Here is a 12,326-nt window from a genome sequence, read left to right as displayed (position 1 = left end):
TTGTTTAAATTGGAACAAATCATTGATTGTGAGTTTTAAGCCCACTAGATAGTGGCAAAACCATCTTTTCTTAAGCCCACCTGAGGGTGGCAAAATCTGCATCTTTAAGCCTACCTGCGGGTAGCACCATCAAACCATTTTCAAACAAACAAACATGAAATGTTTCGTTCCAATTTAGGCGACTCAGTCTATACTTGTATGCTGTGCGTATCACATAGTAACCTAGGCTAATAACCGGAATAAGAACATACAGTGTTTTCAAAAATAGATATCATGGTTAGTAGAGGCCGGTCTCTGACCGGGCGAGCGGGGGTGCTCACGAAGTGACCTTCCCCAATCGTACCCAAGTTCACGAGCCGAGGCAACTTTGGTGATGACGGACACGTGGCCTTTGGCACCGAGTCAGGGTTTCCCAAATTTCCCATTAAAAAACATTTAGGTGGCGACTCTGTATCTGGCAAAGCAGTCCATGTTTGGCACTTCTTTCAAAAATCTGTTTTTCTCAAAACGATTTGCCGGATTTGAACTCTTTGGTTCAGACTTAGAACCGTGACAAATTTGAGAGTGCTAAGCTGTAGTGACCCCAAAATGAACAGAACGGAGCTCCACCCTCCCGGGAGCGTTCAGGGACGTCTACAACACCCCATTTTTGACCGACCTCAAGACTTTGACGTCATTGGTTGTGCACTCGATGATTGCGCATGTTTGTGCTTGTTTTGAACGCCTGAAGGTCTCGGCTGAGCGCCTTGTCTTTGAGCCTTTTAACTCTCTGTGTTTTGGCCTTATTTTTGGGCCAAACCTTTTTGCCTCGTGCCTAGGGGGGGAAGAAGGCCTTGCCGGCCACTTTCCTCTTTTGTAGGCCACTTGAATTAGTTGGCTGGCTAGGGGAAGTGGCCGGCCGGCAACCTTAACTAGCCGGCGGCCAATTTTTCTCCTTTTTAGATATTTTCAGATCTTTTGAGCTAGCTATGGCTCACTGAGACTCATCCTCCATACACGTGTATGGAGACATGAAGCAAGATTTTTGCTTGCTTGCCCTATACAAGGGAGGTCCCTCCCCCTTTAGAGGGGTTACAAAATTTCAGAGCTGAAATTTCTCTCCCTCTCTAGAATTCTCTCCCTCTCTCTCTCTCTCTATTGTGCTATATTGAGTTTAAAAGTGAGTTATCTTCACATATTTTCACTAAAACACCTAGTCAAACACCTTCACCTTAGTGTTGAGGATCTTGGAGTCCTTGTTTAAGCTCCTTGGAGTGGTTTTGGCTTGTTTTTGGCTTAGAAGCTTGCTGTCTTCTTGCTGTGCTTCAAGGGTAAGAGTTTCACCTTTTTAAGCTTTGTTCTAGTTCATTGCTTTGCCACCTTTGCATGCTAGTTTAAGGTTGGTTTTAACCTCTTAAAAACTCTAATTTTAAGGCTTTAAAATGTTGGTTTCAATCTTGGTTGGTTAGGCGGTGGTTTCCTTCCTTGGCTCTTTGGCTAGTAAAGCCTTTTGAGCCACCTTCCTTAGCCTTTGTACCCCCCTTTGTTTGGCCTTTCTACCACTGAAACTCAGAGGAATTTCAGTGGTAGAAAGTTGGTTTTGAGGCTCAAAAAAGGAGGGGGTGGTCCCCTCTCCTTGTATCTTGTTTGTGTGCATAGATGGCCTCGTACTTGAGCATGTTTTTCTATCACCTAATGACTTGTCCTCAGCATGTTTTTGCCATTATTTTAGCATGCTTTAACTCTGTTTTTGGGTGTTTGGGTCACCTCTTTCTTGCTTTTGGTACTTGTAGGGCAATCATGCTTGTTGGCCTAACATGCTTCATGCTTTAGCCTATCATCCTAGCTTGTGTTAGCTCTACCTCAGCATGTTTGTGCCATTATTTTAGCATGCTTTAGCTCTATTTTTAATGGTCTTGGCCATGTGAGACTTGTTGTGCATGGTTGTAGTGTAAAGGCCCTTGACTAGCTTTGAGTTTCAAAGTCCCTAGCATGCTTTGCTTGAGTTGTTTGCATGACTTAGTCTCATTTCTCACATGATTTCAGTGTATTTAGCATAGTCACATTCTCATATATTCCACTATTTCATAGCTTTTGTGAGTTGTGCCTTATGCCTTGTTTGTGTGCCAATACTTGAGCATGATTTTATGGCCTCATGGACTCCCATCTCAGCATGTTTTGGCCTTTATTTTGACATGTTTGAGCTCTGTCCAAAGCTAGTTTGGCTGTTTGAGTTCAATATTGCATGATTCTAGTGTAAAGCTCTTCACTAATTTTAATGCTTAAGTGTCTAATATGGTGTACATGAGTTGTTTGCATGTTAGAGTCTTGTGTTTCATGCCATTTCAGCACTAAAATTCTGCCACCTCCTTCCCTTCTTCATCTTTTCATTTGTTTTGAGGATTGGTTAGTCTTGAGGTTGTGTTTAATGCTTAGGATTGAGGCTTGTGCTTAAATGACTTTAACCCTCTTTTGAGGGTTCCACCTAGTCAAAGGAATGGTCTCTTCTATGCCTTAAACCATTCTTTTGGTTGACCTCCTCTCCTTAGAGGACTTGCACATTGAACTTAACCAATTAAGGAATGGTTTGGTAATGTAAATGAGTAAACAAGAGTTGAGCAAAGTAAAACATGGCAAGATAACATATATGTGTTGCATTGCATGTGTTTGGATCGGACATTAATCCAAACACAAGAAATGTGAGACGTTTCATACTCAAAGTGATGAAGCGTGTTGCATTTCTTAGTCGCCAACACCCTTGATCATGCATGATGGGGTGGAGGCACTTTGAGTCTCCTGTGCGCATTCACTAAGCTTGTACAAGCTTGGTTCTTGGGCCATCATGCATTGAAATGCTTGGTTGGTGGCTTGAGAGCCAAGTACCACACTCCTTTGAGCTTGAGACATGATAAGGAGGGTGGTAGTAGTACACACATTTCCTGCCAAATATATTTTCTTGGCTCTGTTGCTCTCTGTTGCAGCCACTACAAGAAATTGCATTTTTCGCAACGCAACAAAATATGTTGCTAAAAGGGAAAATTCGTTGGCAAAAAGTTTTGCCGACATACAAAACTACGTTGGCAACCCGTAGGTAAAAGTGAGTCGGCAAAAGTTTTTGCCAACGAACTTATCATTGCGTTGGTAAAAGTAATTCCTTTAGCGACGAACACAGTCGTCGTTAAAAGCCTTCATCCATCGTCGGCAATTTACCTTGCGTTGGTAAAAGTCATTCAAATATGATGATTGTGTGACACTTTTCGCGACACAAATTTGCATGGGCAAAAAATATACTTTTAGCAACAAAATATGCGTCGGCAAAAGTAAACTTTTGGCGACACATTTTCGTCGGTAAATGCTGCCATTTGCCTACGATTTGTTTGTCGATAAAGCTTCACTTTTGGCAACGACAAATTAGCATTGGCAAAAAATACACTTTTAGTAACACAATATGAGTGGGCAAAAGTAAACTTTTAGCAACACATTTACGTCGGTAAATATTGCCATTTGCCGACGATTTGTTGTCGATAAAGGTTTACTTTTGGCAACGACAAATTGGCATTGGCTAAAAATACACTTCTAGCAACACAATATGAGTGGGCAAAAATAAACTTTTGGCGACACATTTACCAACAAAAATAAATGAAAATAATTTATATATTTTTATAAGATTTACAGATTTACAAGAGGCATCCCTCAGGCACCACTATTACAAACTAATAACATTGATATGAAATCACCTAAAGTTGATGTGCAAGCAAAAAAAACATTGTTGATACTGCTTTTAGAAGTAGTGTATAAAACCTAAAAAGGTAAACTCACTAAAATACCCAAATACATCCAAATTGTGAACCCACATTACAAACAACAGATAACAAAATGAAAACATGAAACTAACAAAAACAGGCAAAACGACATGAAAAGTATCCACAAACTTATCCAGCAGACCAACATCTAGTAGCAGCCGCCTCACAGCAACATTGCAGCAGCAGCAGCCCAGCAAGCATCAACCACAAGGGCGGTAGCAGCAACAAACCAGTAGCAGCAGTTGCAGCAGACGAATCTGATTCATGCATCTCAGATGGATCTGATTCATGCATCTCAGATGAGCTTGGTGCATCTGTAACCTCCAGGCCAGTTGCATTATTTGACATTCTTGGGGGCATTTCAAAAGAGATGACCAACATGTAAAGGCATTTTAATAGGAGCTACTCAAGCCAAGTTCTTTGCTAATCCTTGCATGATAATTGGAAGAAAAAAAAAGAATGAGCATCAAGGAATGGGAAGTTAATGCTGAATTTAAGCATGGAGAAGTTATTCTAGATGTTTCATCTGATTAGGAAGTGAAAACAAAATTCTTTTGGCTGAAAAGAGCTTTAATTTATTCACAGGATTAATGACTTCAGACAGAGCGTAGTTTGGAGGTCCTATAACCAAAAGATTTGATCAGCATCCCACCTCAATTAAACTTGAAGGCAACATTCCCGGGCCCTTCACAAACTGCTCCTAGTTCCAATTATAGAGCAGGGTAATAAATAAACTTTCAGCAACTTGTTGACTCTCTCTCTCTCTCTAACCATTTCCAACTGCAATTTCCCATCTCAAAGTTACTTCTCTTTATCAACTACCAATATATTTTCTATGGATTGACTACAAGATGCAGACAAGACAGGAAGTGTTTCCAGCTAGAGAAACACTGAAAGGAGTGGGAGGGAATTATATTGATCAGAGCTCAAACTTCCAAACAAATCACAAGAGACACTAGAAACAAACACAAAAGAAATAAATTGTTTCTTTTACACTGAAAACAAGTAACAATAAATTAGACAATTCTAAAAATTAGACAATTCTAAGAAATAGACATGTCATCTTAAAAACTGACTAACCTGCATCCAACCTTTCCACTCTTCAGTTTGATGCCTGTTCAGATACAGTATGGATTTTCCTAAGATTGGTGACTTATCATGATGAATCTTGAAAGAAGTAATTGCTGAAACTATGATGAGAAGGAAGTAGAGAAATAAGAAAAGATCCCGATTGTAACTCTGCAAAAACAAATGATGGTTAAAAGACAAGCTTATTGGGCACAACTTTGATGCAGATGGACCAAATTATAACTGAAATAGATACAGAAAATAACAACTGTATATCCTGGCCATTGTGAATTTTATGTGGAGAGGTGAAGTCCTCTCTAATTGTTTGGTTACACATCCAAGGAAGCAAAAGAGAGACTGATGCATTAGATTTTATGTGGAGAGGTGAAATCTGCTATATATAGCAGCACAAGCACTTGCACTTCTAGTTCAGTGAAGGAACTAATAGCAAATATAGAAGATTTCTACTTCTTATGGTTTTAGAAACATTAAGTAAATATAATCGTCAAGGCTAAAATGGAAGAAGGATACAACAGTTGATCCTAAATCATAGGTACAATAGAACAGAAATATTGTTGACTAATTATTCACAATGAATACTATGACATTAAATAATTAAATAGTAACTTCAGATCATAAATTTTCCTATACACTTCAATCCAACAATTAAAAATTCATTATCACTGTACGATATTCATTTTTTATAACTTATGTCGAATGTCTAAAAAAGTTGGCACCAAGATAGAAGTATGAAAGATTTTGAACAACGAGATAGATACAAGTATCTGCCCAACATCATTCTGAAAACGCCTAACAAGCTCAGTAGCATTATTTTTGAACTCATTTTCACGGCCCTTCAAGTTCACTATAATCTTAACCTACAGGAATTGACTAGATATCAATATAGTAAAAGGAATGCAAAATCATTCATAAATTAGTGTGTCAGTATGAATATGTTGGCACCACAAAAAAAAATTCAAAGCCACCTTGTCTCCATCATTCAGAAACTTCCGTGCAGCTTTCAAACGCACATCGATGTTGTAACTGTCAACAGAATCAATAGAAACAAGTAAAATAAATAGAAATGCATTTAGTAACAAAAAGTTCTATACTCGTTTATCAAAACAAGATTTTCAGTTGTATAAAGACCCCAAAAAATGTGCATTAAAATGGAGAGAAGCTTAAAAAATAGAAGAAAAGTTAAATTTACAAATATAAAGCCATATACAAATAAATAAATAAATAAACATTTACCTCATTTAGTGTTCAACATTGCAGAAAGGGGTTTTAAGCATGCAAGATTTTTACCAAACCATGATATACAGATTCTAATAAAAACATTGGTTACATAACCTCAAAAGAACTGGAACCCAAATCACTACAAGCTAATCAAGTCATTGCTTGGACTTTATTCATTAAATGCATTTATGTTGATTCCAAAACAATTGATAAAAATTCAACTAATCTATGATAGATAATAAATATTATGTGAAATTTCAAATCCTACGATTAGAAGTGTAGTATTCAATGTAGTACATTTGAAAAAACAAATAAAAGGGTGGGTTGCTGAAACATAAAAATTATAAATAAGTAAGCCCAATAGTAGAAGTGAGGTGTACAGTTCTCTACTTTGTTTTCTTTTTCTTTTTCTTTTTTGAGATCTGATAGAAGTACTCAAATCTCTCACACACAACCACATCATCTGCCAAAAAGAGGTGTATAGTACCCTCCTATCCTTGACATGACTTTGTACATTGAATTGAATGTATGTGTAAATCCAAAATATTTTATATAAAATTCAACTGGTCAACAATACACCTGAACATTACCCCATGAGTTCAAAAGTCAAGCGATTCAACACAGTAGATATGAAACATCCCAATAAAAGGGTAGATTACCAACACAAATAAATTATAAATAAAAACAAGTGCACAAAAGACACAAGGTTGAGGTGTATATTTCCCCTCCAACTGGGTATTTCATGGCTGGTCCTAACTGTGATCGATCTTATGATGTGTCAGTACAATGGATGATCAGGTTTAACAGCTACGTATCGACAATTCAACATCCACGTTGACCACATCACAAAGTTGGCCTACATTTTCCCTATGTACACCTTTAATTGGTAAAACAGAATGATGTCATTCATTAAAATCCAATTTCCACCAATTATTTCAGTCAAAAATAAGAAAGAACAGTAAGAACAATTGCTCATTCCCAAATGTAGAAAGATATTAATATCCCAACTTTCAGATTGGGCAAGTTCGAATACCGATCAGTAGTATATCAGATTGTTTTGGTAAATTTGACACTTTTTTAATTGAAACTACACTTCCCATGTTCTATGTGCATTTCAACATTCAAAGGCACATCCACGAATTACAAAGGAGATGAAGTCATTGGGAAATTAGAAGACAAGAAGGCAATGGAAAACAATATGCAAATTTTAATAGGAAGATTATAAGTGAAAGCGAGATTCGAAGGCCAAGTTAATTACCCCATCTTGAGCTCCTTCAAATCCACCCTGTTGGTTATCATTCAGGTGCATAATTTTATTAGTATCTTTCCTCATAACAGATCATTAATGCATAAATAGGAGAAAAACAACAAACTACAAACAGGGGAGACATTCACCAATACTTTTCTTCTGTTGTTCCCTTTTCTTCTTTTGCAGTTCATATCTATATTTACTGCAAGGGAAGTAAAATTAGATATCAATATGCATCAAGTCTAACCATTCACAAGACAGATAAGCAACATAGAAAATATAGGTAAGGGATAGAACATCAACTTCAACATCTATATTTTCAGCCATTGTCTCACCCCCAAGCCTTAAATTTAATGTTTGTTTTTCAATGCCCTTAACTATAAGCAATTGTCCAAAATAGTAGCCTAAAGTAAATTAGTCAATTGCAATAATAATGTGAAGATCACATAAATCTTCATAAAATATGCACCATGAAATTTTTTGAAGATTATTCCCATATTAGTAGAATGTAATATGTATCCATCAAGAAATTAATATCAACGTGATCTCAGAGTAGGATTTTATCGAAGCATCAAAGTGCATCCACCATTAAAAAAAGAAAGCCGAAGAATGTTTGTGAGTGCATGTCGTACTTGTAATCCATTATTCTGACAACTGGTGGATCTGCATCTGGCGATAATATTACCTGCATTAGTAACAACAGAAATGTAATCAAATAAACTCAAGCACAATGCCACATGAGAAGCTCAAAAGGCAAACACTTCCCACAACTGCACAAAATAAATATAAAAAAAATATAGAATAGTTAAACGTTTGACAAAACCATTGATTGGGGAAAATGAGCTCCAAGACAACGGCTACTAATAACGAAATTACTAGAGTCAAAGAAGAGTATCACCTTGGGTGGAGCACTAAGAAAATCAAAAAACGGTGAAGGAGATCCTCAGCCTGACCGGATGGAAGTAAAAAATGCTCAGCATCTTAACAGAGATGAAGTTAAGGAAGAACTAACGACCACAGATGTCAGAAAAGGGGAAAACCTAACAAAAGAGGAACACCTAAAATTGAGAGGTAAGATAATGGTTAAAAATAAGGCAAAGACCAAAAACCAAACTTCCAAAGCAATACCTGTACAAGACCATGAAGGGTCAATTTCGCCTCGTCATCAACATAAATTTCCATTGGCTGAAAGGAAGAAATGTCACAGTAAAGCATATTAGGAGCCTTCCTGAAGGTAATGGAATCCAGCACGAAATGAATGATGGATGAACATCCCTTCAATTGAGATTCCGGTCCATTTTATGTCTCCTTGCAGATATTCTAACTCACAAGAAGCAAGTCCACTGTTGCTCAACAAATATACTATTATGTAACCAAAAGGAGCCACATGTAAGACATCCAGCATCAACCCCATTAAAAACCCACACTCAAGGCCTAAAGTAAACAAGAAAATAACTAGGGATGTGAACAAAAGAAAAAATAAGGTACGGAAGAACGAAGAAACTATCCCCACACATCAGACCTAAAGACCGATCTTTCTTCTGCCACTACCCATCCCCTATCACATTACATACTTAGGTAGAATATTGAATAATGGGCATAAACAAAATGCTTTTGTAGATGTACTTACAATATGTATATATTTATTGCTTTACATTTGTCACTTTGTTCAAATTATGCTAAAGACTAAACTATTTTTCTATTTTTGATATGGATCAATTGATAGTTTTATGAAGAACTTAAGTTTAGGTCAAGTAGTTGAGATCCTTGGGTTTCATTTTTTTTTTTTTTTTTCAAACATTCAAGTGATTATACTCCTTGATTTCTAAGAAATAAATTGGGGGAGATTCTGAGTTTGAATTTATGGTGAAGCATCGAATGTTTATAAGTAGTAATTTAACTTACTACTAACTAATTAACTAACCCACTAATTTTGACACCCGGAAAAAAAAATGTAATTTGATATTTTTAATTTTTTTTATTTTTTATTTTTAATATTAGTTTGGTGGTGTGTGTGATTTTGCAGCGATTCCATTGCCATCTTCATCTTCATCACCTGGAATGGTAGCTGTAGGGCAGGTGGGAAGCTATGGTGGGTATGGATCTGTGACTATGGAGAAAAGTTTTAGGATAAGTTACACTATACTATATTACTCTCTAATCTAATACTAGTTACTGACTCACTCACTGAATACAGGTTGCCGTCGTTATGTAGTTGGGCAGCCAGTGAACACAAAATCATGGTCTACTTATTGTCTTCCTCTCTCAACCTTTACAATTTCCTGGTTTGACAAAAAGCCAACATGAAATTTGTACATCTAGTGTAGTTTATATGCATCATTAAAATAAAACTGTCTCTCCAAACAATTATAAAAGGAGAGACAACCTAAACATTTTCTTCACTTGAATCCTTCAAAACAGCTATTAAAAAAAGCCCTTTAGTTTTGTTGTTTGTTCTTGCAGTAACACTAGAGGGTAAGGTTTAATAAACTTCATAAAGGGTAACTCTTTTCTCTTTGAGCCAAACAACAAGGGTTACAGTCTATGCAAAGAAAGTTTGAAAATAGAAGAACATTGATAATTAGAACATTGATAATTAAAACATTGATAATCATCAAGGTATATTTGTTTTCTCACGTGGCTTCACTTTTATGCTTGGATGCAACCACCCTATGTACAAGGACTAGAAACATCCACCTTACAAGTTACATTGTGTCATCATTTTGAACTATATTGATGTTTTTTTTCAAGAATTTATGGCAGACTAATGTAAGAGCAATTATTGCATACAAGGACGACAGTAGCTTTTTAATTTTATTTATTTCTTCTCCTTTTCTTTTTATGTTCTTTGTTGATTCAAGTGCAGCTTTAATATGTCAGGTTTTGATTCTTTTTGTGGTTGTCAATCAATCTTAGGATATGGAAACGATTAGCAATAGACTTCAAAAACTTTAGGCAATGTTTGGTTCCAAGCCCATTGTTATTTATCACAACATTATGTAGTAAAAGTTATCCAAATTGTAGTTCATTATTCAACACTTTCAAAAATATCTCTCTCACTAATGATATAGCGATACAGGACAATCTATATAAGTCAGTCAATATCATTGTGGAACCATAGCAATATGTATTGCAGTAGACTTGAACCGGAAACACTGATATTCTTTTCAACTTCATGTCATGGAACATGGTTAAGTATGATTTTCCTGGATTGATAAGCCAATCCAAAAGCAATCAGAATATTACACACATTTCTCTCTTATTCTGAATTTTATAGACCAGAAACTAGACATCAACTGCATTTTGTTAAAACTTATCTATTTTCTGCTTTACTTCATACTATATTCCAACACCATATAAACCTTCCTAACTGAATAGTCATATCTAATCTGTTCTAATTCAAGATTTCTAATAAATGTACCCTGAAATTATACAATCCCTGTCCTGCACAAGCACATTCACGAACTTCGGTTGCAAAGTAACACATCTCAGAAAGTTATTCATGAATCAACAGCAGGCATTACGATTTACTATAAATGGTTACAATTAATGCTTTTCAGACATCCATGACTAGTATCTACTTAATCAAGGTATATGAAACCCAATGTTTAATTTCCCATGTGATCTAATCATATGCTTATTTGACTCTAAAATCCCACAGATGTTCCTATACAAGATGAGATCATATTGTGTTGTGTCCATAACATGATTAGGATCCTCTTACACAAGGCATATGAAATCTATTGAATTCCCAAGTGTATCTAGTCATATTCTTATGTCATTCAAAAATCTCGGAAATTGTCCTATACAACATGAGATCGTATGAAATATCGCAATCGTCAATTGTTGATCCTCCACCGTAAGAGACTACAACCTCAAATGTTTACATAGTGCTTTACATGAATGTGTGTGTGTGTGTGAGAGAGAGAGAGAGGGGGCATCCGAACATACCTGAGATTTTTTACAAATCGAAGAGAAGAACCAGTCTCGCCGTCGAACCAGTCTCGAATTGTCAAGCGTTGCTGCCGTCGAACCGGTCTCGCCGAACCGTCGATCGCTGCTGCCGTCGATCGTTCCCCTTCAAAATCTGGCGCCGCTGAACCACTCTCCCCTTCGAACCTTCTCTCTTCTCCTTCTCTTCTAGGTTATCTAATTTACAGCTTTCTAACTTCATTAATTCACCCAAAAAAAACTTCCTTTTAGAACCCAATTAGAAGCCACATTTCGTAATACATTTTTGGTCATTGGGGCTTTTATTTATTTATTTATTTTTAATATCATTCACTCCATAAATTGTGCATCGTGAAAATTAAAAGTGGAAATTTTGAGAGTAACGAGGGGTTTACCTGCTAGAAAAAAAGAGAAAATTTTGAGAGGTAACTTCTCACCGCCTCAATTTTTAAAGACAGATCACCAAAAAATAGAAAAAATAAAAATAAAATAATTTTTAATTCTTTAAAAAAAATTAAAACTAATTTGAGAACTATAAAAATTAGAAATATATTTTAAAATTATTTATGACCTTCTAAAAGATAAAATTATATAAAAATAATAAGTATTTTTTTATTTTTTCACCAAATTTTTATATAAAAATAATAAGTATTTTTTTATTTTTTTCACCAAATTTTTATATAAAAATAATAAGTATTTTTTTATTTTTTCACCAAATTTTTTTAAAGTTTTTTAGGGAAAAAAAATCAGAAACAAGTTTCTGAAAATAAAACTAAATATATTAAAATTAATAATCTAACATTCTTTGGAAAGTTTAGATTATCTCAAATTAGCCATCTCAACTTAAGAGTGTGTTTGGCCTTGATGGGTTCATTTTGTGATCTAATTCGATGATCACTTTAATTTTACAATTCAATAACTAGAATATTTAAAACTCTTTGAAAAGTCATAATAAAAAAACAAATCACTAAATCACCTGATTTCACTAGCAAAGTTTTTACCAACGAATAGTGTCATCGTCGCTAAATGTTTAACTC

The 12,326-nt window shown here is 35.6% G+C and overlaps 1 protein-coding gene across 1 annotated transcript; it reads right to left on the bottom strand.

Annotated features, from left to right (window-relative positions):
- Positions 1-5,174: 5,174 nt before the first annotated feature.
- Positions 5,175-8,062, bottom strand: LOC145794838 (translation initiation factor IF3-4, chloroplastic-like). Its single transcript, XM_082877190.1, has 5 exons — positions 7,971-8,062; positions 7,485-7,540; positions 7,348-7,374; positions 5,837-5,894; positions 5,175-5,728 (listed from the first exon to the last, which is right to left on the bottom strand). Exons 3-5 carry the CDS (start codon positions 7,350-7,352, stop codon positions 5,552-5,554), a joined length of 240 nt encoding a protein of 79 aa, XP_082733316.1. The 5' UTR covers positions 7,353-7,374; positions 7,485-7,540; positions 7,971-8,062; the 3' UTR covers positions 5,175-5,551.
- Positions 8,063-12,326: the final 4,264 nt, after the last annotated feature.

The sequence above is a fragment of the Camellia sinensis genome, chromosome 7 (assembly GCF_055761805.1).
Source record: "Camellia sinensis isolate YWXY chromosome 7, ASM5576180v1, whole genome shotgun sequence".
Lineage (NCBI taxonomy): Eukaryota > Viridiplantae > Streptophyta > Magnoliopsida > Ericales > Theaceae > Camellia > Camellia sinensis.
Note: the sequence above shows the minus strand (reverse complement) of the source record. Positions and strands in the feature narration are given on the sequence as shown.